Here is a 25,244-nt window from a genome sequence, read left to right as displayed (position 1 = left end):
CCTACTTCACAATCACTGGGACATTCAAGTAACAATGTACATTAACATAAATGTTTTATTAAAATATATATATAATTGGAGTGAAATTCTTGCATACCTCATGTAGTAGTCATTATCATTATTTAAAGTTGTTGTATATTGTTGCAAACAACATATAAAATACAAATTATTTTGAGCTTTTAACAGTGACTATTTAATACAGTAATATAGGTCACATTCAGCACTATTCAATGAGAATAAAAATTGCAAATGAAAAACATACAAGTATTCTATAACTTTGACCTTGACCCAAATGCTGTGGTTAGTAAGCATGTTGAGAAATATATATTTAGCTTCATAATGATTGATCTCTAGTATGAACAAAAGCCATCAAAAGAATACAAACAAATGAAAAATGTCAACCAAAATCTTCACAAAGGGCTTCTACAATTGTGACCTTGACCCTAAGGTCAAAGGGGTGAGTAAGAATGTTCAGGAATGTATATTTAGCTTCATAATGATTTATATCTAATATAAGCAAAACCCATAAAGGGGTTTATGAAACACTCAACTAATCATGTTGTACACTAAAACTTTATTCAAATAAAGTTGTGAATAAAAGTAATCATAAAGTGTCCTACTTCTTGACCCATGGGTCACACCTAGGGCTGTAACCCAGGTGACAACATCATATGAGAAGAAAGGTAAGTCTGAAATGAACTGGATACATACATAATTTGTTAAAGTGTAAGAGATGGAATCAAAACTTTAATAACTTTAAATTGCTCTATATTCTGATCCCATGGCCACGCTCAGTGACTTCATCCAGGGTTAGAAGACACATGGTAAGGACCGGTCAGATATCAAAACGCAGTTGGCAATGAATTGGGTTCACAGAAAAATGCTTGTAAACATAGCTGTTATGGTAGACTGATATATCTATTTATTAAAGTACTGCCTCCACTAGATGTACTTGACAGATATTAAGTTCAATATCATTATTTATGTTATAAGAATGTTCTTTGGAAAGCAAATCTAACAAAAATATGTGACTTATTAAAAGTTGATAATTTTATAATGTACTGGTTAAAATTTCCAGGTCCTATCTGTAATTTTCAACGATAAAACAAGTGATGCATCTAAGTTTCAGTTATCAATTTTATTCGTGATTTTCTTCAAGTTCAATAAATAGGGATCATTTTTTGCTATTTTGTAGTACAAAAATGGAATCCATGCCTGACCTTGCATTATAAGTGGGTTTGTGAGTTATCAGGGCACGAATTATCGAGTGAGTGGTGTGTGTGTGTGTATATATGAACAGTTTCAGTAACCTTGGTTAATAAGTGATCTTATAGTAGATTTCAGCAGTTCATAGTTTTTGGCATTTCCAGCTGAAAGTTTCCCTGATTCAAAAATTCGCCATGCTCCATCTTTTCCTTTGGACACAGAACACATGATGACAGCCTGGGAATGATTGGCATGTGTGAATGTTGTCTTGCAAAGATTTTTGGATGGGTTGGATGCTTCATGAAATTGCAAACTTGGATTTGGATATCTGGCAATATTGGGAGAATTCCAGGCACTCAAAGTAAAGTACATGTGGGTGATACTAGGTGGTATTTTCTTCAAGAAAACATGAATGGTATGATGCCCTATTCTCTGTGTATCATCCATGACATCTCCAGAATGACTGACACTGTTATTTAACTGCCATCTGTGACCATAATCACAAACATCTATGAAACTGACTCCAGAAAACAACAGACAGGATGCATCCAGGTAATCTCTTCCAGTTGAAGGATATCCCCAGAAGAGGTCAAACACCACATGGTCAAAGGCCTGGGGAATATCATACAGCATAACCACCAGATGGATGGTAGAATTGGGCTTCACACCATAGTCAGACAAAGTGGCAAATTCTCCATTGTCTTTGTAAGTCTGAAAGAAAGTACACAATAAACTATAAGGTTTGTCTTTGTCAGACACTATGCCTCCACTGCAGATACCCTCCCAAATGCTCTTCTCCTCTCCAATAAGACTTACAAAATTCACTCCCAGGACATAAAAAATATAACCAGGTCAATCACATAATTATATCAATAGTCAAGTTGACAAATTTCATAATTGCATAGCTACTAATTTTCTAACACATTTGTCAAAATGTTAAAATTTCCTGACAAACCCAAACCCCAAAAAGTGTTGACCAAATAAGATCATAAAAAATGCAAAATGGTCCCAAATTATAGTAATTCTCACCCATATGTGAACATTTTTACCAAATTTTAAGTTTTGCATGTACAATAACTCTGCGATTTTAAAGAAAAATCTAAATCTCAAAATTGCAAAGTAAGTTATAAAAATACATCAATCACTAAATATTTTCTTAAGGTAGGAAGTATGGCCATAATACAATTGTAATCAAACTATACATGACATTGTTGGAGCCATTAAAACAAAATATGTGAAATAAGTATTAAAAATGGGAAGAATGTTTGATATTAATACATGTAGTGCTCAACAGTCAAATACAAAATCAATGAAATCAACACTAATGGAGCCATGTGTAGACCTCTCTAATAAAGCAGCATTGCATAGCTTATTAAAACCAAGAGTTAGAAGACACTGAATTATAACAATTAGATTGCAAAATACATAAATCTTAAAAATATTCACTTTTCTGTTAGGCAATGTTTGACAATAATTATTGCTATTAATGCAGGAATATTGCAGAGGAACCCACCTGCTTCAATTTGTTCTGGAGGGCTTAAACTGAGGAATGATGTCACTGCAAAAGGGAGAACATCAAACAATAATGTGCAGTAACTAAGCTGCACAAGAAAAATTCATTCAAAATCCAATATTTACTGTTACTGCACAGGTGCATAAACCAAAATTGTCCACAAAGGGCAAACACTCCACCAATGAATATTATATCCTTACAAAGAATCTCCTGGGAAGTAGATAAACTCATCCAAGATTTCACGAATATAAAGTTGTGTATCAAACTGGACTGACATCAAACATTCATGGGTATAGCTGTGCACATAAACCAGTCTAGTGGAATGAGAAATCAGGAGCCTTAACTTCTCTATATCTGGACATAGGAAACTTGAAATGGAAGTCATATGAAGTCTCTTTAATCTAAAGCACATATCAAAATTTAGTTGCAAAAAAGGCAATCCATCGTAAAGTTATGCTGTAAACACCAAAGATTAGGTGGATGGGCATCAAACGCCATAACTTATCCAAATGATGTGGTTGAATGCTGTAAATAAAATTCACATGGATGCTCATCCATCTACAGTGCCTGAAGTGACCTTAATTACTCCTTTCAAGACAGTATAAGGGTATAAGAGTGGATTACTGAGCTGGGTCATGTTTAGTTTGGCTGTAACAGTAGAGAGTCATCTGAATCAGCATTGAACTAGTCAATCATGAACATTATGTTTAACAGACAGGATTGGCATCGTGCATAGCAAAGTATATAACCAGTCAGTTTGAAAAACCATCTTTAACTTTGGAAGGATGAATGGACCAGGGTTACACAATAATATGACCCTACCACATTATTGGTGGACATACAAGGCTGGATGCTGACTCCAGGAGAAATTCTTAGTAACAATCCCTATTACAGGTATACTACATAAATCAAAATTAGAAGAACTGGCATTCAGAGACCATGACTCCTAAATGTGCAGAAGCTGACATGCCAATTTTTCTTTTAAATCTAGCTAATGGTGTTCCAATTACTTAATTGTCAAGCATCAGTCACTCTCTGGAAAGCAGACAATTAACTGACTTGATTATGGTGAAATTCAGTTCTGCTCCATTCCAACTGTTTCAGACTTCAAACTATTTGAACTCAAAGTCTGTCCTTGTGAAACACATATCCCTGCACAGTAGTTCCCATTTTGACCTCCACCATGAAGCTTGAAACTCATGGGTAAGAACTATTGGTGCATGTGTTCATCTTTTGATGACCAATAAACATGTACAATGTTATATGCCAGGGATCTACATAACTTCCAAGCCATGAACAAGGGGCTTATTCCTTTGGGGGATAAGAATGAAGCCTGGAAGCATTACAAGTTGATGTACAGAACTGTCTTTTTATGCCCAGTTAATGTATAGTTACAATGCTGATATCTCTGAAGTTTCCAGGTTATTACCCAGGGGTCAAATGGGGCTAAAGTCCTGTGAGTGGGGGTGACCCAGGGGTCAATGGGGCTAAAGCCCTGTGAGTGGGGGTTAACCTTGGGATCAAGGTCAACTGATCTTCCATGCCCAGTAAGTGTATAAATGGTTATATGGTGAGTTTATAAAAGTTATGACCAGAAGCCAAGTCCAGGGATAGGGATATCAACTGCATGTATATACTGGACTTATAATGCTCATGTATAGTATATACATGCAGTTCATGGGAGGAAATCCAAATAGTTATGAGCCATGGGGTAGGGAAAGACTTTGCAATATGACACAGATTTGTCCTGTAGTCCAACATACACAGTATACTGACACCTGGATCACTGTCTACGCCAGAAAATTTAAAACATGAGATACAAAAAATTCTGTCAGATATTTCACATTTATATACAACCGCCCCTCCCACCATCATCCCTACCTTTGGGAAGAGGGATTTTTAATGAGTTTTAATTGTTATTGTTAGTTTGGGTTTAATGCCATTGCATGGTGCATTGGAGAGGCTATACATGGATGCCAGTATAAATGGTGGAGGAAGAACCTGGGTAAAACCATGGAAAGAGCCACTGACCCATGGGAAACTACTGGCTACTTTCTCACATGCCAACATTGGTTGAGCCTGAGACTTCAGCCCATGCACACAGAATAGAGATGTCAATGATTGGTAAAGGCATCAGTGCTTTAGACCATCTGGCCACCCTGGGCACCTAGAAGACTGGACATAACACTAGAAAGGGGAGTGCAACTCTTACTGGTGTAATATTTAATTTTAAGAGACATCATGGTTACTCAAATTTAAATTTCAGTATAAAATTAATTAAACATATTTGAACAATGATGGTTCAAATACTAATAGAGATATTTTCTTTAAAATTTGTGAACTTACAGAGTTAGTGAAACAAGCCTGGGATTTTTAAAAAACATACGTTTTGAATTATAATGATCTGAAATGTTGTTTTTGGGTAGTAAAACTAATTTTAATCATGCAATACTTACCTGTCACTATGTGTAGCTAACCTATTTTTGTGCTGAAAACTCATCATCCATTTTATGTGAATACATCCTCCCACAGAGTGGAGAAAAAGTTAATATGATCTTTTGCATTCCACTTTCTTTTTTTGCACATCACTCTATATGTCACATGTTTATATGCAGAATGGAATATATTATTTGTCATTTTTTCACAGGCAACAGTTACATAAGACACCAGAGCAGACAGAAGGGCATTTGGCAATAGTGGCAAGTAAGCAATGCATAATTATAATTAATTTTACCCCCAAAACTACAATTACTTATCCTGCTACTACTGCATAGCTAAATTTGTCAGTTAGGTGGGTAGGCTGATGCTCTAGTCAAACTGATTAAAAACAAAAACTGAGTAGCACTCACCGCAGAGAGAGAGGTCTATTTATAGAAGGCTGATGTATCTCTGAGACCCATATTGTGTCGTAACAATAGGCCCCAGAGACAAACACAGATATGAGATTGTTGCAATGCTCTACCTGCCTAATGGGAGGGAGTAACCTCCTGTTGTAGTGATCAACTTCCCTAATGGGAGTTACAACCTGCTGTTATAATGTTCTACCTCCCTATGAGAAGGGTGCAACCTGCTGTTGCCATGCACAGCCCACCTAATGGGAAGGAACATCCCACTAGAAACCAGAGACAGCCAGTGTCAATAGACAAGGCATGAAACTCACTTCCTTGTCTTGCAGAAGCTAGAGTGAGTAGGAACACAGTAGAGTGCGAGGTTTTGAATGGAAGTTTCACTCAATGGTTCACACAGGGTTTGCTTAATGACCATAAAAAACAAGAGTCCTTCTGGGTAAAAGAAAGCAGGAGACAGGTCTCTGGAACCCCAAACACTAGACAAGAGTGTCAAGGTGATGGAAGCTTGATAGGCCTTGAGAGCAGATACTGAACATCTTTTGGTCTTAAAAGGAACAAAAGGAAATCAGCACAAAATTAAGATGTAGTGACAGAGATCTCTCATGTGAGGTAGAGACCTGGGTCGATTGATCAAGTCAAGGAAATTGATGGACCATGATTGCTAAGGTCACAATAGGGCAATGAGAATGATCCAAGCAGAGAAGTTCGGACTTGTTGCAGAACTTGTGATAGCATTCAGAAGGGTGGAAAGGTATATGAGAGTAGGCAATCCCACTGGAAGCTGAATGTATCAGCTGCCCATGCTCTCTTATCCAGGACAGACACGTAAAAAGGAAGTTTGTTATTGAGCTTGGTTGCAAACAGATCCACTAGAAATCTTCAGGGGGAAAACAGGGACTCTGTTACTGAGTGCTGAAGAGACCATTCCGTGAGGAAGGCTTGGTTTGTTCTGATAGACTGTTTGCTTATATGTTTGTCATGCCCATAATGTGACATTCTCTGGGACTTCCCAGATAATGAGGTTCCAGACCATACAAAGAGAAGGGGAATATATGCCTCCTTAATGTTGTAGATATGCTAAGATGGACTTGTTGGCCCCTTATTATGTCAATGCATCCTCACAGTGCAAAAGTCTTGTTTTCATTTCAAGGTTCTTGATGTGGAGGGACAATTCTGCCTATGTCCAAGAACTGGGGAGAATTATGTCATCAAGCTCTCAACTGGAATCTGATGCATCAGAAAACAGACAGGAGTGGAGATTGGGTGCTTGCATGGGAACCCCCATCAGGAATCTGTCTCGATTCATCCCCCTAGCAAATGGTGATGAAAAAGCAGTCCTAGGTTGATAGAGAATCTCTGTGAGGCTTCCAACTTGCAAGAAGGAGGGAAAGGCTTCCAACCTGCAAGAAGGAGGGAATGTAGAGGATGCATGTGGCATTCAAAGTTCTGAATATGAAAAATAAAGGTGAGCAGAGAATGTGGTTTGCTTGTAATATCTTTAGGAGACAGGATTTGATCTACCTGATCCAGAGAAACCTGGACCAAGTTTTAGTTGTGAGGAAGTTCATCCTCACATAAACAGAGACTTGTGATGAAACAAGTTCTGACTTCAAGGCTTGATAAGAGACCCAAATGAGTTAAGGCAGACCAAGAGCAGAACAGATACTGATGAAGGGACTGAATTGAACAGCCAGCTGGTGAAATACTGGAGAATTGATGTTTCTTGTATTCAGAAGTAGGCTGCTACCACTCCCATGATCTGGGTGAAGACTGGGTGTGGAAGAGATTGTGAACGACAGAACCTGGAATTGAAAAACTTCCTTGTCTAGGCAAAAACAAGATATTTGTGTTGTGGAGGAAAGAATGGGATGTGCAAATAGGCATCCTGAGGGTCAATGAAGATTGCCCAATCGAACGGATAAAGAGTGTTCTGGATTGAGGAGGTTGTCTCCATCAAGGTTTCATCCAACAGAAACTGAATGAGTGGGGAGAGATTGATTAAGGTTTTTAATTTCCTGCTCTTCTAGGTGACCAGGATGATTCAGAAGCAGATGGAGGGAGACTGATTGTTCAAGACACTCTTGACTGCCCTTTCTGCCAAAGGGTATTTACCTCTTCCCTCAATTCTATCAGATTGGACTGGGGAAAGAAAATGGATGTCCTTGATAGTGGGGACTGTTCCCGAAACTGGAGACAATAACCCTTCTTTACAATGAAGAGGACCCATCCACCATCTGTAATGCTTGACTAAGGCTCTAAGAGGCCTGGGTGAGCAACTACTGGCATGTGTGTGAAGAGAATGCATGTCAGGAGAGTGGTTAATTTGCTAGGGCTGCCCCCCTCCCTTTCCTGCTGGTAGGAAAGGAAGGAGGGTCAGAGAACTTCTTTAAAGATCTGCTGTGACCTGGGCACTGTGGACCTGAGGAAGTGGACTAGCAGGAGTTGGGGACTGGACTGGGCATGTGCCTAATATTCAGATGGCCCCTGAGGGTGATTTGCCTGATCTCATATCCTGGTCGACTGCGATGGACTGGGAGTGGAAGGATCAAAGTTGGTGAAGGCAGGAGAAGCCAGGGTAGGAATGATGCCCCCATGTGGGTATCAGCTTCTAGAGCAGCAGCCCTTAGGAGGTCTTTACTGTGGTTAAGCAAGATCTTTGGTGGGTCCAGTGCAGAGTCAAAGCAGATGTGCAGAAAGTCTGCCAATAATGCCATTGCAACAGAGTGCATGCCGAGGTGTCTTACCACAGCATCCTGCACACACAGTAATGCAACTGGATTCAAAGAGGCCTCTCTCAGCATATTAAAGGAAGTTGCTTGGAACAGGTCAGCATGCAAAAATATGGTTACAAGGAGCCGGTTTTCTGCTGCATGGCATCAACTGTTTTGTTGGGAAGGCGTGCCTAGGCTCTCGTAGAAATACCCACTTTGGCCACATTGGCTTTCATCGAAGGAGGTTTGATAGGCCACTTTAGGGAATGTACATAGAGGGTCTCAGTGTTGAGGGAGGAACAGACCATCCTCTACACTGTTGACCTAAATTGGCCCTGTGAATACCTCCATGATATTTCCTCAATTGTGGATGAATGTGGGAGAAGTAAGAGGCCTGGTTGAGCTGTAACCTTAGAGATCTTTCCTAAAATGGAAAGGATCTTTATTGTCTATGTGTCCAGTGCTTGGAGGCACAAGTCTGGGGGTAACAGATGGTAAACTGTGTTTACCACATTATCAAAGGACCAAACCTGCTCTTCCTCATCCATCTGAGATGAAGGGGTGGGCCTGAGAGAAAGTGTCATTGCCACAGTTTCTGTCTAGAACTCACTGGAGGCAATGAGGATAGAGAGAGTGCTTCATCATCTTAATTTAAGGACGCTTCAATTTCGAGAGTGGCTGGGCATCATTATGTCCCTTGATGGAAAGGGTGTAGAAGCACTCTGTGCCATGGTCCCTGGTTCATCATGAGTTACAGAAGACAGACAGGAATGTCCGTCTACCCTAGATGATACATCACCTTAAACCTTCCAAAAGGAAGCCATTTGTCGATGAGGTGATGGTTGGACATTATCCACAGCATCACTGTAACTGTAAGGACAAGGTTCACTAGTCCATGGGTGCATAATGGACCAAGGGCCTTGAGATGGAAGGGCCCACATCCCATAAGGGTTCACAGATATAATTGGAAACAGAGGAACACTAATGCAGTCCCCAACCATAGCCCAAGTCCTGTGTATAAATTGTAAATCCTGAACAGGGTTGGGATGTTAAAAGGGAGGGAAAGAGAGAAGTTCGGTCCTTATCCTGTCCCCATACAGAGGGGCTGATGAGTGATAGATAGGGAAGACCTTGTCTTCTACTGATTATCACTGTGTGCATCATGGGTGTGTGTTTTGCCTCCCGAACAGAAGGGGGGTGGGCAACATGCTGCCAGAAACATGATGTGTATTGTTGTGCTCTTTGTCCATGATGGGAGGGAGCAATCTGTTGATAGGATGCTCAACCTCCCTAAAGGGAGGGTGCAACCTGCTATCATGATGCTCAACCTCAATAATGGGAGGGCGCAACCCACTATTGAGGTACTTTACCTCCCTAACAAGAGGGGGCAACCCACTGTAGCAGTACTCTACATCTGCAATGGGAGGGAGCAGTCTTTAACCTGAAGCATGCATGCTGCTAGAGACATGAGAAATGTTTGTCATCTCCCTACACGAAGGAAGTTGAATGTCTAGACCCTCCTTCAGATGGGGCTTCAGCGGCCGCCAAAGATGTTGGTCCCAACATGTGAGATCTGGAAGAGATTCTTTCTTTTGCAAAATTTTGAATAAAACAGAGGGAAGGTGCCCCTCCTCCCTTGGTATACAACCAAATTTGCAACAAGTGTAAAGATTTTTCATTGTGCATTTTGAACACTAATACCCTTTTAGTGGCCTTAAAACTCACCTGGTTGTATGCAGTGACATACAAGTACACTGTGTGTATGTACTAAGAATACTGTATGATGTTGCCATGAGACTAACCTGGTTATATGCAGTGTCGTACTATGTGCATACCTGTGTATGCACTAAGAACACTGTATACATGAAGTAAACAATAGAGTTGACCTTGTGAAAAATTACCTGTAATTTTCCACAATTGAAAAACAAGGTAATTTACATGTAAACTTAAAGCAACATTCAAATACACACATAAAGCTAACATGTAGTGTGGGTAAACAAAAGGAAAACAACATGAATTTGAAGATGGAGGAAACATTAGGCAGGGCCTAATGTTATTTTCCTTATAACACAAGGACTTAACACAGTGTTTTATATATGCAGAGAAAACAATGACCTCAACATGAGGCAGGTCATGTTGTTATTACCTGTACCACAGTGATTTGTTATATATAAGGAATGTGTGTTTGCCGAAAAGATGGAACATGAGGTAGCCTCTGAAGACCTAAAAAGAATGAAGTTCTAAAGGGGAAAAGGCTGCGATATGATTTTCTTAGAAAATGGAACAGACAGTTGTAACATCAAGACTAATTTAAAAACTGCAGAAGACTGCTGTTCATGGTAAATTGCTACAGTGTAATTTCTCTTAGAATGCAGTTTTGATGCTATCAGTTGTCTCTTTAAATGGTACTTTGTATTCACTGCTTGCTATATTTATCAATTTTCAAGAGTCTTTCCACAAAGGACTTTGACTGACAGTTTCATTTTGCAGTTTATTAATACTTCTGAAAGATTGTTAAACATTTCCTACAAGAAGATAAGCTTTCATGACTGCCAGTTGATCCTGAAGCATGTATCACCTGTATAGTTTGAAGGTTCACATGTGAAACTTTTGTTCATTGTTGGTCCTTTTAATCTGAAATAAAGCTTTAAGTGGTGAATTGTGAACAGCTGATTTAAACTCTGCATTTGTCAAATAAAGTGCTGCATTTCAGTCAAAGTGCACATATTCTCTGTCACCTTTAACTGGGATGTCACCAATTTTTTTTTAAATTTTATATTTGCACAGGGTTTTGGTTCAACATTTCTCCTAGTACCTCTGTGCCACTTAGCCGTCTTATCAGTAATACTGACTCCAGTATAATTATTTTCCACACAATGTTAAATTTTCTACAACAAAGCACCAACATGACTGCACAAATGTCCTTTCCCCACCATACATGTACTTCACCCATTCTCAACAACCCATCGTACAATTTGTTTACTTGATTTACTGACTGTGATGAGCATATTTTACCTTTCATGGTAATTTTATTCTCCAATTTCAATGTATTGTGCAAAACTGTACTGAAATTTCCACTCTGGTAGTAGTTGTAACTTTGTTAACTTTTAATGTTCTTCATTTCTTTTCCATCTACTGCTTTTGTTTGATGAGATTAAATAGCTGCAAATGTCACCACACATGACATTTGGCCACTTTCTTGTGTCAGCAATCCATTCATTTATAATGCAAAATACATCAGGCTTTAAACATCTCACTTCAGACATTTCAATGTAAGTTTCAGTTTCTTTATGGTGCTTTGCTGGAATGTAATGGCAGATTCTGCTGTGGTATTCAAGTGGACTCAAATCAAATCAAAGGGTGATAATTGAAAAATCTGTTGATGAGATCCGTAGAAGTCCATGATTGATAAATGCACAGCAGCCAAATGTCACACAACATAAGCCTCGAACATTTCTCATTATTCTGTGGCTCACTCACTCCTGACATATCTAGATATAATCATTGATCTGAACTTGGAAACATGTTTTTTATTTATATGAACTAATAAAATGGGGTACCCTATGGCTTATTTTATTACCAAAGTTATTATCAACAGGCAGGTACCCAAGTACCTGGATACCCGTTGACATCTTTAAGAGAAACCAACAAAGAAAATGAGGTGGATGAATAACTGACAAATCTCAGACATGACTGATGATGATATAGTTTAACTGCACATACAAGTTACTATATCGATAAAGGTATTGCTTTCCCTCCAGTAATTTCATATTAAAGTCAGATGAACAAATTAATTCTCACCTGCAGTTCGATACCCTGGTCATCTGAACCTCCTTGGTACAAAAGTTTCTGCTTGTTGGTGTCATGATTCAGTTTTTCATAAATTTCTTTCTTCAACTGAAAAACTGTCATATAGGGGCTGTAGGGTACATTTATGCTCTCCCCTGTCAACATGGTCACATATAAGGTTCTGAGCCCAGAAATGGCCACTTCTGGGGTATAGGAAGCTGTGTATTCTGTAAACATCTCAGAAAGGATGGCTTCAAAAAGCTGTAGTCTGCAGTCCTCTGGAGAAATCATTTGGTTACATCCCATCTCAGGACATGATCTATTCTGTTTCACATGGTTGATGGTACACTGGAATATAAAACAATGTAGTCAATACATCTTCCTTGTGTAAGTCTACCGACATATTTGGATTTTTTCACACTCTCTGTTCATAAAGCATTAGGATGTCAGTGATGAGGCAAAAAACCCAACTGCCATGAAGAATGCAATTCTCAACATTTGGAAGAAGTCATACATTATGCGGCCTTTATTCATCAGTGACAAAGTGCTGAAAGAAGTGCCATGTTGTGTATCAGTACGTTTTGTCCCTAGACTATTCATCCATGCCAATTTGTCCCTTGAGACAATTCATCTCCACTTCTGATTTTAACATAATTACAACATAAACTTTGTGTATGTTACTGTAGCTGTTTGTTTAAAAAAACAAGATTCTTATTAGGTTTTGTCAATAAAAAGATGTTGTCATGAAAAGTGGTCACTACTGCTGAGTGAATAAAGGTTATAAATGTAGTAAGTTGACTTGACTATAGGACAATTTTAGGTATACTTCTTAGGTATACTTCTTGGAGTACAACATCAGTGGAAAAGAAATCCTACCGTTTTGTGATCAAATTCCAGATGATTCAAGCTGACAAAACAAGCATTCCTATTATATTATCTTTACATGTAATGATGTTAAAGATGATGGAAATGACAATGAATATAATTGCTGACATCAGTAGTACAGGAAAATGGGGGTTCTGGACCATTTTTTCTTGAAGGTGATCTTTATGCAGAAAAAGGGGGGTTCTGTCCCAGGTTTATAAGAACCATGGCAGTTCTGGACCAAAGGTATGAAATTTATTGTATTTCTTTCTAAATATGAAGGAAAAACAGTGGGTTCTGCACCAAATGCATTCTAATGAGAAAACTATGTGGTTCTGGACCACTGTGTACATATTAGACATTTATGATCAGTATAAGCGAAGGATCAGGCAACTTTGTTTCCAGAGACATCAGAGCTATCGCCATGGTCATGGACATCAGCATCACCACCTGAGCTGGATGCAAGCATCATAGACTCCATCAATGATACTTTGAAATGTTTTGATAAGGCTGTGGCGACGGCTAATAAGGATATGAGTTATATTCTGGAGATGATTTTTTGGGAGGAGGAGCAGGAGGAGGACAAAGAAGACCAGTGGAGATGTTATAGCCATCACAGACCTATGGAGAAATACAAATGACTAGTGGAGATGTTATAGCCATCACAGACCTATGGAGAAATACAAATGACTAGTGGAGATGTTATAGTCATCACAGACCTATGGAGAAATACAAATGACTAGTGGAGATGTTATAATCATCACAGACCTATGGAGAAATACAAATGACTAGTGGAGATGTTATAGCCATCACAGACCTTTGGAGAAATACAAATGACTAGTGGAGATGTTATAGCCATCACAGACCTATGGAGAAATACAAGCAGCAATATCATATCAGGAATAACCTGACTGCAGCACAACAAGGTCAATCTTGTCATTGGAGTAAACTGGTCATGTGAGCTCCACTTCCAGGTTGCATGAAATTCATCAAGTTTGAATACATGTTCAGTCATATTGTTGAATTGATGGGATTACCAGAGCAAGCAGCAAAATGCAAGCCAGTTTCTGGCAAAAACATACCAGCAGCATAAAATAAGATTATTTCGGAGGCACTGGCTCTGGGTAAAAGGTCTCTGGTGCCATTGGTGTTAATGCTGCCATCAGTATCCACAAGTTAAATTTGTCAAATAACGGAACCATCTGATGAGATATTTTACCTATTGTTGAAATGACTTTTTTGAATCTGACATATCCTGGCTAGTTTTCTGCAATTCCAGCCCATAAAAAGAACCACTGATGGACTCACACATGGCTTCTTTAAGCATGTACATGACAGGCATTATTTCCTTTACTATATCCACCATAAACACATTCTCTGTCCAGTTGGGTGTGCATTCTTTTTTGAAACATGCTTTTTGTCTGCTGATTCTCACGTGGTCACCCACCTTAAATTTATACCTAAAATTAAGACCTCAGTCACTTCCTGTTTAAAGTCTCCCTCAGATGCTTCCATGGGCGGCATTTTGATAATTCTGTGCTTGGTGTCATTGTAATGGTTTATGATCTCTGGCTAAAAATTTAAATACCAGTTGGTATTATGCTGGTAAATCTCTTCCACATGTGGTATTTCTGAGTTCTATGAAACCACTCAAGGACTGCAGCTCTGACCTGATTTTGTGTGCTGTACAAATTTACATTATTTTTTTAAGCCAATCCAATACAGTTTTGTTATTGTTATTGACCCACAATTCTTTTTTTAGTGCACCCACAATGCTGTCCAATGCCTCAATAACAGAGTTTCCTTTTCTGTTTCTCAGAGGAACTATCCATGCATACTTGCTAAACACACCGTCAACAGATACTTGACATGACTGTTGTAGAAGCTGTAATCTCTCATGTCGACAAGATCCGCTGAGCATATATTGTTTACCATCACAGCAATGACCTTATGATGCATAAAATGCTTATGCACAGGTTTGTGCTGCTCTTTCACAAGCAGCTCCATCGCTGGTCATGTTGTAGCTCATGTCTGAACAACGACACCTAACTTATATTTTGTCTCTATCATGCCATGCTAGAGAGCACTTTCTACTCATTCCCTAACATTTCTCAGTTTGAGCTCTTTTAAATCCCTCAGCCTGACCTTGTTGCATCCAGCTGTCATCGGGATTATCCCTGTAACAAATATTGTGTTGCATCGCAATGGCATCCATGCCATTATAAGGCTCCTGACCTGGCATTGGCTGATTGTTTTCATCCAGCTGTTGTTCCATGGGGTTCCACAGCTCGGTGTACTTGTATCCTGCTAATTTCCAACCACCTTTGGGTCTGGGGAGTTTTCCAATGAATTTATGGATGTTGATGGCACCACCCAGGATCTGCCATTGACCAAATCACACACATCCTCCTAAACACAGATATTGCTCTACCCAAAGAACCCTGCAGCTTGTGTAGAGATCACAATGCCTGCAGTAACAATGATGTACTTTTCAATAAAGAAAAGGTACACTAAGTTGTTGTTGCTTCTGGAGACAATGCTGCCAGATACATTTTCCAGTGGCCCTTCATGATCTGCGATTGTTTGGCATTACACACCTCACAGAGCAATTTGACCATGAGAGAACCATTTTTGGTCATCACCTCCACTGGATTTCTGTCGCACATTCTAGCTCTACACTTGAGACACCAAGAGTTCATGATTGTGCTATACCTAATACATCCACTAACAAAAGAGGTTATTTTTCGCAGTGATAAAATTGATTCCACTGGCAACATTCCTTGGTATCACTGCTGGATGTGATGGATGCAGTACCAGCCACATGTGCTATTGTTGGTGTCCTGAATCTGTAACTAAAATATTAATGGCACCATGATGATCCATTCTCAGATACCTGATCACCTCGTCTGGAGGTGGTAAACCAAAAGAATCAAAGTACTCAACATCATGCTGATGTGGTTCATTCACCACAGTGATTCATTGAGTTTCAGACCCATCATAATAATCCAGGAGGGCAAATGATCCTTAGTAAACACACCTACGAAATTGTGGACAATCTGCACTAACTCTCTCCATGTCAAAACTGGACAAGGGCAACTTTGCTGTTAACACGGTCGGGAGAGGCCTCTCCATGAGATACCTGTCTGGGAAATGCCTTTCCCACATGTAGTTCCAGGAAGCTGGAGTCCTCTTCTGATGCCAAGCAATTCTGGAAGCAATGTTCCAGCTATACCAGCTAACAGTGGTGTGATGAATAATCCTAGCTTAACCAGTTGAGATGCAGAGAGTTTTAGCATGAGTCCTTTTCTGGCTGTGGCATGTCTAGCGATCATCGTAGCCTGTTGATGAGTCAGCATGAGCTGATTAGGTCCTGAGAGTGCAGCTGAGCTCAGCTTGATATGGGTTTTTTCAAGTGTGCTGCCACAGCCAGTTTTCTTTTGCTACAATGACAGCATTAATCCCATTAATTAATATGACATGTTTTTTAATATCACAAATGATGCTTTTAGTTTGCATTTTTACATTTTCTGTTACGATAACCGCCTGAAGTGGTCATTATAGAGTGTTTTCAACATGAAGCACAGTTTCAGGCAACTCTATTGCCCACCACCGCCTTGTGAGCTGCTCCAGAAACTGCTGATATTGCAGCAAGATCCAGGGTAAGAAATACACTGCTCAGCAATTTTGCAACTGTTTTTACAAAGCGAAGTATCGTAGCTGGCAATAGAACCACCCTGATGTCGTTTTTGTTTCTGGTGATTCTGTCACTGACCAGGCTGTAGTTGAGGCATGCTGTATAAAAATGACTGAGATATATTCAGATGATAGTGGTCTCTGAAACAACTTCACAGTCTATCAGACCATAGTCATCTTTCAGACCACCAGGTCCATTTTTCCGTTTAGCACGTTCAGTGTCATAAATTGGTCTGATGTGTCCTGGTATTTTTGCATGGCCTCCATCAGCATCATATATGCACTTGTAATTTCTTGTGATGGTGTTCAAATTACACTCAAGTTCTCACTCTGGATACTGCCTAGAATTGATGCGGACATGAATTTTGATCTGGAGGTAGTCAAACATGTGCTTGTTTCCATTTTGGTTATCAGCTGAATGAAAGACCATGAACATGTGTTGTGGAAGCTCACTGCCTGGATTAATGGCTACTCTCGATGACATGGCCTGCTGTGCCTAAGGAAAACTGCTGCATGCAAATTCGGTGCTTCTTGTAATAAAGCTTCCTGGTGAATCTCGCCAAGGTGGTCTATAACTTGAGGATGTGGCCTGATGTGCGAAAATGAAATTAGCTCCATTGACATCAATGGCATCACCAACAGCGGCCATGGAAAGCATGTCTGCGGTGGCTGCAAATTCGTTACTCACAGTGACACCCATGCTGGTGTCTCTGTACCACCACATGCTGGTGGCTCAAGATCTTATTTAATCTTCACTGAACATGATCAAATAGAGAATATTGCCAGCCTTGGGGAGATAGCCGTTGATCTCTTTCACAGTCTGATTGTTGATCTGGTAATGTGCTGTCTTGAACAGTGACCATTCTTTGTTTTGCAACGTGACCTTAGCATTAGCGGCATCATCTCCACTGTCCATCAGGATTCAAGTCTCTGGCTTGGTCAATATATGTATTAAAGCTTGCTAGTAGCTTCCCATTGGTTGGTGGCTCTTACTGGGGTTTTCCTGGGTTTTTCTTCCACCAGTGAAACTGGCTGGCATGTATAGCCTATCATATGCTGAAAAATGGCATTAAACCCACAACAATTCATTCAGCCACAGTGACCTTGACCATTAACCAACAAATCAGTAGGGTTCTTTGCTACTCTATGCACAAGTCATGTACAAAATTTGATAACTGTATATGGTGGACAACTCAAGCTGTTGTGCAGAATGAAAATTGGTGATAGATGTACATACATATGGATGGGAAACATAACATGTTACACATTTGTGACAGGCATATAAAAAGGAGGCAGGATAGAGTGTTTGCCATTTGTCTGATGAGAAGTCAGAGAGAGAGTGAAAGATTAAGAGATGAGTATAGGGAAATCCAGGCGCAGAAGTACTTAATATGTCAAATATGGAATCTATGTATACACACCAGAGGTCCAGGAAATTTTCAATACTGCTGTTGCACACTGATTTTTGGTAGTGGCAAGTGTGACCATATTAAAATCAAAAACAAACAACAGTTTAGTTATATATATATATATATATATATATATATATATATATATATATATATATATATATATATCCACTCAAATTAAAAGCTGAACATATCAATACGATTGATTCCACTTCAGATGTTAAGGCAAAACCTCCACTTGACTTAGGTTGTAATTACCATTTTCTGTAAATACTCTGTTAACATTCTTTTCTGGAACTTTGTAAGGTCAGAATCAAGACTGTATCTTTAACTCAAACTGAAGTAAACATGTTTATAATTAATAATGATATAAATATCTGACCTATAATCATACAAAAATATTAGCTATATATTATGTTGTTTACAAAATAAATGTCACTTGTCAGGCAGACCATTAACTTGATCTTGGACTAAGGTCAGTTACAAAATACAGACATACATAACATAGTCATATAGAAAAAAACAATGCAGTGTAAATATACATAACAGACATGCTGATATATGTGTTTATGGAGGCATGGTACATATGAATGCATTAAAAGTAGACATTGTATATATAATAGCTAAATCTACTTTCATACAATTTTCAGTTTAATTTGATCTTGAATGCAGATAATTAATCAGGATTATTTATCATGGCTCTATGCTTTTAAGCTAAGTAACATAACAGAGCAAAATCAATTTTGTAAAATTCAACAAATAATGTATTTCCCTAGAATACAAAAGTAAAAATTTAAAAAGAACATATAGTATTGTGAACTAAATCTAAAATAGTCCAAAAAGTTCTTTCCCTAGTCCTAATGTATAAAGTTCTAATTAAATTCCAGAAGAGTTTGAACTAAAATCCAGCACTAAGGTGTTGATGTACCAGTGGCCTGAAGTGTGATCATGTGCTAGGACATTCACTTAATTACAAAAATTTAATTGAAAATGTCCTTGGTTGAATTCACTATCATTCCAAATTAAAGTTTCTGTCCAAGAATATTATTGAGCACATTGTAATTCCAGAGAATAATAATTTGAATAAATAATTCCACCCAAACCAAAAACTGAACACGACAATACAAATGATTCTGCTTCTGATGTTATAGCAAGAATGAGTAATTTCTCAAGTAAACAAGTTTATAAACCCTTCTACTTGATCTTTGTCACAATTACCTTCATCTGGAAATACTGTCACTTAATGAAATTTTCCATTGTAAAAAATTCTGGCTTTGTCAACAAGACAAAATCTGTTACTAAATCTATAATAAAGAATGTGGTAAATATCAGGTTTAACAGGTTTATCCATGGTGAATGCCAACAACATAGACCCAGACACAAATAAACATGCTTAATTCTACTGATGATGATTCTAATATTTAACCCACACTCACGGTGAAATATTAACAGTGTCTTATTTGTTTACACAAATAAATGTTACTGGTCAGGTACTCAGTGAACTTATTTTTGGACAAGGTCAAGTGCAAATACAATTATACGTAACAATCACGGAGAAAACAATCCTAACAAACAATACAAACTGAATATACATAACACACTGAGCTGCAACTCTGCATTTATTCTTCTACTTGCCAAATGCCTTAGTATCCAAAAATGTCAATTTATGATAATACAAAGTTCATTTGCACCACTGCCTAAAATCTTCAAGTACTGTACTGTGTGATCACCTACTAGGCAGAAAAATTGAGCTTTAGGACTGACTGGGTCTTTTTGCAGAATACTATACAAATGGTTACTTTCTAGTTTTCTTAAAATCATTGCACCTTCTAAAACGTCCTTGTAACCTTAGTTTGGTTCACATGGAAATGCATGTACCCTCAACAACAAAAGGGAGTGGAAATGCTAACTGAAGTTATGTAAACAAGATGCAAGGTATAGAATGGCCCATTACTGCTCAAGTTGTAACAGGAAACATAACTCTTGCAACACTCCTCAAACACAGTGCAATATTTACATCATTATATGATGGTGACAAAGTGAGAAAAAAGTAATACCTAAACGATATGTCAATTAATGAAAGATTAGTTGTACACACAAAAAGTTGTAGACTTGGAAACAAAAATAAAAACAAAGTTCAACTCTGATTTAAGAGAAAGGATTTAAAATTTAGTCAGTGTATATGGATGCTACTGGAAGTGGGTAAAAAAATAATTAAATTTAATTGATTCAACTTTGAAAATGACCTCAGTAGGGGCCAAGCAGACCTCTGACCTTGAGCTGTAACGTTATGGGCCATGAATTTCCCTTCAAACCAGGAACATGGATATATTGATAAATACAAGTAATTTTGGGGAATTACAGTCAGTGTATGACACACCTTCTAGTGATAAATGTATCAAGTGGAGCTGAAATGAATACGAAAACTTTCCTATTTGAATATTCATAGACTAAATTCAAATGCATCAATATAGCTATCAAATTTATCTTTTTTCTGTTTGGTATTTTATGCCCCCCACTCAATGATCAATTCACACTGAACAAAACAATCTAAATATAATTATACATGTAAATTATATTTAGGCGTCTTGCAAAACTGTATGGTTGGTGATATGATCAAAAGCAACTGAATGTAGGGGTTATTTATCAAAAATGTTCCTTTAGTGATATAAACAGACTAAAGGTAAAGAAGGGCATTAATTCCTGAATCCTTGTACAATTAATGAGGGGATTATCTCAAAAACAATATAAGATAAGTAATATCAGTGCTTTTCTTCTCAATGAAACTTGCATGAACACGTGGCCTATCTAATTTAATTAATTTTGGATATACATTACATGACTGATATGTAAAGTTTGTGATGACTTTGATAAGACACCCCCCCCAATGTTCTATACAATGTTCTTTATTAACTTGATATATTAAGTATTATCTTTCACCTGAATGGCAATGAATAGAGTAGGTAATGTACAGCAAGCAATTGTGTCCATACAGAGTTCTGACATTATTATTAGCTTGTGAATGTGTGTCTGAATTTCAATTTCGGATGATTTGTCAAGTTAAAAGTTTATCCCTTGCAGAAGAATACAGTGTTGATTAGTCTACATTCTGCCTTGTTTGTTTTCTTGAACAAAATTCTGCCAAGCTTACTAAGATAAATAAATTAATATTTGAATACCAATTTTAGTTTTAGAATATTAACAAGAAAGGACGTATTTTGATGGATGCAAAGACAGATGGATTGATGTATGAACATTATCTAACAAAGCGGGATGAATACGAAAAATTAAAGACAATACAACTTGGTTTGAAATTTTCAACACCTATATTGGGGTGGAGTGGGGTGGCAGCTGATACCTGTTTACATGGGACTCACCTTGAGGCAGATGAGTACTGGATGGTCACACTCATCTGTGATAGTTGTAGGTGGATACTCCTCTGAGAGTTTCTTGATGTGGCAATGAGGGCACTCCATTTTGTCTGAATACTAAAAATAGGAATGAATTCAGTTTCATATTATTTCATAATGATTTCATTTTACATCATTGCTTGATTTCAACGCTTGAATGCTTAACATGGTCTCATACCAAGTTAAATGGAATTGATAATCAACAAAAATTCTGAAAGTTTTTTATTGCATACCAAGGTAGATAACCAACTAACCTAGACTGGTACCTAGTCATAACTTCTGCTTAGCCAGCATGGTAGTATCAACATGCCACCCAATCTGCTCCCAACAGAGGCAGGAGATAAAAATGTCACTGCCACCATAAGTTGGTTTCTTGCAAAATGCATATCCATGTTTTTATTTAATATTTCATAGGATTCCCCAAATAGTTTTGTTGAAAATATATTTTAAAATTATAAACCATAAGCTCACAACACCAGCACTTTTATTGTTGAATTTTTATATTTGTCTGCCAACATTCCATGCAAAAATGACTGAAATGAGAACTCAGAATGAGGCTGACCTCAGGGTCACATGGTGTGTGCAAGCAGTGCAGTGCTGAAGAGCAGTTTTCATGGTCCTGACAGAGTTGGAACTAATCTTAGAATCCTTGGCCTTTTTTGTACAGTCTGACAACAAAAAAGAGACCCGCAGAAAGGGTGGAGAACTTTACAAATGAGTTGGGACATGTCATGGGTACTTTGCTTGGGTAGTAATTTTACCAGATGGTCAGTTTGAACCAATGCAATCTGTATATGAAATCACAATAATACATCAGAGACAAGCAGATGACATCACTTTGATTAAACATGCAACCCCACTTTTGTAGTGATTCACACATTTTTTGTCTCATTTAACATTTTAGTATGCTCTAGATTTCTTCAATCTGATTGATTTTCTAGATGACTGTAGTCTGTAATGTATATCCCAAGCAATTTAAATGAAGAATATTTATGTGCATGTTAACTGTCTTCATACAGTAATGGTGTGTTTTTAGATGTGTATCACAGATTAACAATTTTTTTGCTGGGCATGCTCCTGACACTACTAGTTTAACCTAAGACAGGGGACAAGTGAACCTGGGTCAACTGGCCTGCTTCAACTCTCATTGCCAAGCTTTCACAATGGGATTTTTTAGCACACTGCTGAAAGTAGGAAGGCACATTAGAAAAGCTGTTGCTCTAAAAATCATTCTCACAATGTTGATTAAGTCATCATACATTTATACATGTTTCATCCTATATGGATCGACATTTAGTGTTGACCGCTTCTGGGAAAACGAAGTGTTGTCAGAAGCAGACAGCTGATCAAAATTACTGCTTCTGTGTGCTGAGGAAATATACTTGAAATAGTACAACGTGTGCTAACTTTGCCTGTTCTTGAAATACAGAAAGGAATTTTCACATTTGGGGCATGACTATTTCTGTAAGTGCAATTGCGATATTTTTAAAATAGATAGGCAAAAGATATAGGAGGTAATAGTTGAGACAAAACAGTAAAACAAATGGTGACACCAATTTCAGCGTTGTCATCGGAGCAGCAGATTTTGGGGAAGGGGTTGGGATAAACTTTATGTTTGCAGAAAATTGGGTTTATATAAGAAAGGTTATAATGTGTCAAACATTTCCTGACCACATCTTGTATGCATCAAGTTGATATCTACCTAATTCTATAGTGTATTATGTTCACCTCAATATTTATTATGGGCACCCCCTCATCCTAAATGTCAATGTGACAGTCTTAGTGTTTGACTTATGTTAAGGTAACAGTCTTCCAGTGTTGGACTAACATCCTAGATGTCAAGGTAACAGTGTTACAGTGTTGGACTAACATCCTAAATGTCAATGTGAAAGTCTTAGTGTTGGACTAACATCCTAGATGTCAAGGTAACAGTCTTCCAGTGTTTGACTAACATCCTAGTTGTCAAGGTGACAGTTTTACAGTGTTGGACTAACATCCTAGATGTCAAGGTGACAGTTTTACAGTGTTTGACTAACATCCTAGTTGTCAAGGTGACAGTTTTACAGTGTTTGACTAACATCCTAGATGTCAAGGTGACAGGTTTACAGTGTTGGACTAACATCTACATATGGTACCTACCCTTTTCTCAGCAGCTGTAGCGTACTTGACAACAGACTCCTGTTCGTGATCTTAACAAGCTGAAAATAAAAATTTAAAAAAATGTATTAAAAAAAGTTGATTTCACTGCTTTAAGATCGTTCAACCGGCAATATGAGTTTTAATATTTTCCACAAAGCGTTTTCCACTACTGTGCAAAAATTCAAGTGTAGAAATTTTTTTTTTCTTCACAACTATAGTTTCGTCTGACCATTCCCACCCCATTTTAGATAATTTGACATTTACAGTTACGTAGACTTACTCAAACGATAAACTGGATCTTAATATTTCCTACAAATCCTAGTATCAATACCGTACACACCATTCACATATAACTCGACTGATGATCAATGAGCGAAACCGAAAGCAGAAACCTTGATAATGTCAATCCACCGGCTGTAATCGGACTTAATTTGCCGAAAATGAAATGGTCTCAATTCTGAAAGGAACGTATTAAAATAGGGGTAACAACATACAAGTAACCGAACAACGTGTTTTACAATATAGATTCAAGTGGTATATTTGAGGCAAAGATACCAAACATATATTTTAAAATGCAATATACACCAGATGTAAAGTGAACAGTGTTGCATAGCACTAACATCAACCATTTTACAGCGGCCGTGCGAATATACACTTTCTTACTTATAACCCTCTATCCCTACGTTGGAAATGAAACTGACCTTCGTGAAAAGCTGGGGGACTGATTTTCAGCTGAAACTTTACTTACATGTGGAGGGTTGAAGCGGAAGGACCACAGAAATCATCGAAAGAAGACACGTTCCTTAAAAATGGGGGTAACTTGTAAGTAATAGTCAATTCAAACGTCTTTATGCATTGTAAATATGTGGGCAACGTTGACTATCTAGATCAGTGCTGTCCAACCCGCGGGCCGCATGGGCCCACGGGCTGATTTTAAATGGCCCGCCAGAGCTCGAGCAGCTATATAGTCATTGCTTTTTAGTTTTCTGCAGCGGCCCTCGGCTTGAAGAAAAACATTTTTCAGTGACCCACTGCACAGGGGCTCGTTACAAAGAAAATCAAGACATGGGTGTTCTTACCTGTAACAATATAACACAGGTTAGAACCCCCATCCCTTGATTTTCTTTGTAACGAGCCCCTGTGGTTATATACATGGCTGTTGGGCTTTTCTGCGCAGGTAGGGTTTCCGTCACCAATATTGACGCAAAACGGGTAGCGAATTCAACGTATTGACAAAAATAAAATGCAGCAATGCTTACCATTTGTGCATGTGTTTGGATTTTTAACGTAGCTTTAACAATGTTTCAGTCATATCGCTACGATGTCTGCAGTGTGACAGTTTATTGTGATGTCTAGCACTGGGGCATCGTGCCGCAGACATGTAGCACAATGTCCCACCCAATCACATTATCCTGACACCAGGCCGACCAGTCCTAACACTAACCTCTTAGTGCTGAGTGGCAAGTGAGGCAGCTATTAGTATCATTTTTGTAAGTCTTTGGTATGACTAGGCCGGGATCGAACCCACGACCTCCCGCATCCGAGACGGACGCTCTAACCACTAGGCCACCGGAACGGTGCTTACCATTTGAAAAGAGACAATTGTCACCAGAATACTGTGTTCAAAATAATCATAATTTTTTACTCTATGGGATACAACC

The 25,244-nt window shown here is 38.3% G+C and overlaps 1 protein-coding gene across 4 annotated transcripts; it reads right to left on the bottom strand.

The window, feature by feature from the left end:
* Positions 1 to 1,123: 1,123 nt before the first annotated feature.
* On the bottom strand, positions 1,124 to 24,625 carry LOC149787426 (uncharacterized). 4 transcript variants are annotated; one of them, XM_089978034.1, is made up of 5 exons: positions 24,332 to 24,625; positions 23,584 to 23,642; positions 21,412 to 21,522; positions 12,081 to 12,416; positions 1,124 to 1,917 (listed from the first exon to the last, which is right to left on the bottom strand). In XM_089978034.1, exons 3-5 carry the CDS (start codon positions 21,508 to 21,510, stop codon positions 1,303 to 1,305), a joined length of 1,050 nt encoding a protein of 349 aa, XP_089834160.1. In that variant the 5' UTR covers positions 21,511 to 21,522; positions 23,584 to 23,642; positions 24,332 to 24,625; the 3' UTR covers positions 1,124 to 1,302. The 4 variants fall into 4 exon arrangements, with proteins under 4 accessions (XP_089834160.1, XP_089834161.1, XP_089834162.1 ...); XM_089978035.1 differs by lacking the exon at positions 24,332 to 24,625 and adding an exon at positions 23,924 to 24,003; XM_089978036.1 differs by lacking the exon at positions 24,332 to 24,625 and adding an exon at positions 23,976 to 24,000.
* Between the last annotated feature and the right edge of the window lie 619 nt (positions 24,626 to 25,244).

This window comes from Sinohyriopsis cumingii, chromosome 12 (genome assembly GCF_028554795.1).
Source record: "Sinohyriopsis cumingii isolate HCF-2022 chromosome 12, ASM2855479v2, whole genome shotgun sequence".
In the NCBI taxonomy this organism is placed as follows: Eukaryota; Metazoa; Mollusca; class Bivalvia; order Unionida; family Unionidae; genus Sinohyriopsis; species Sinohyriopsis cumingii.
The sequence above is the reverse complement of the archived record's forward strand: the minus strand, read 5'-3'. Positions and strand labels throughout refer to the sequence as shown.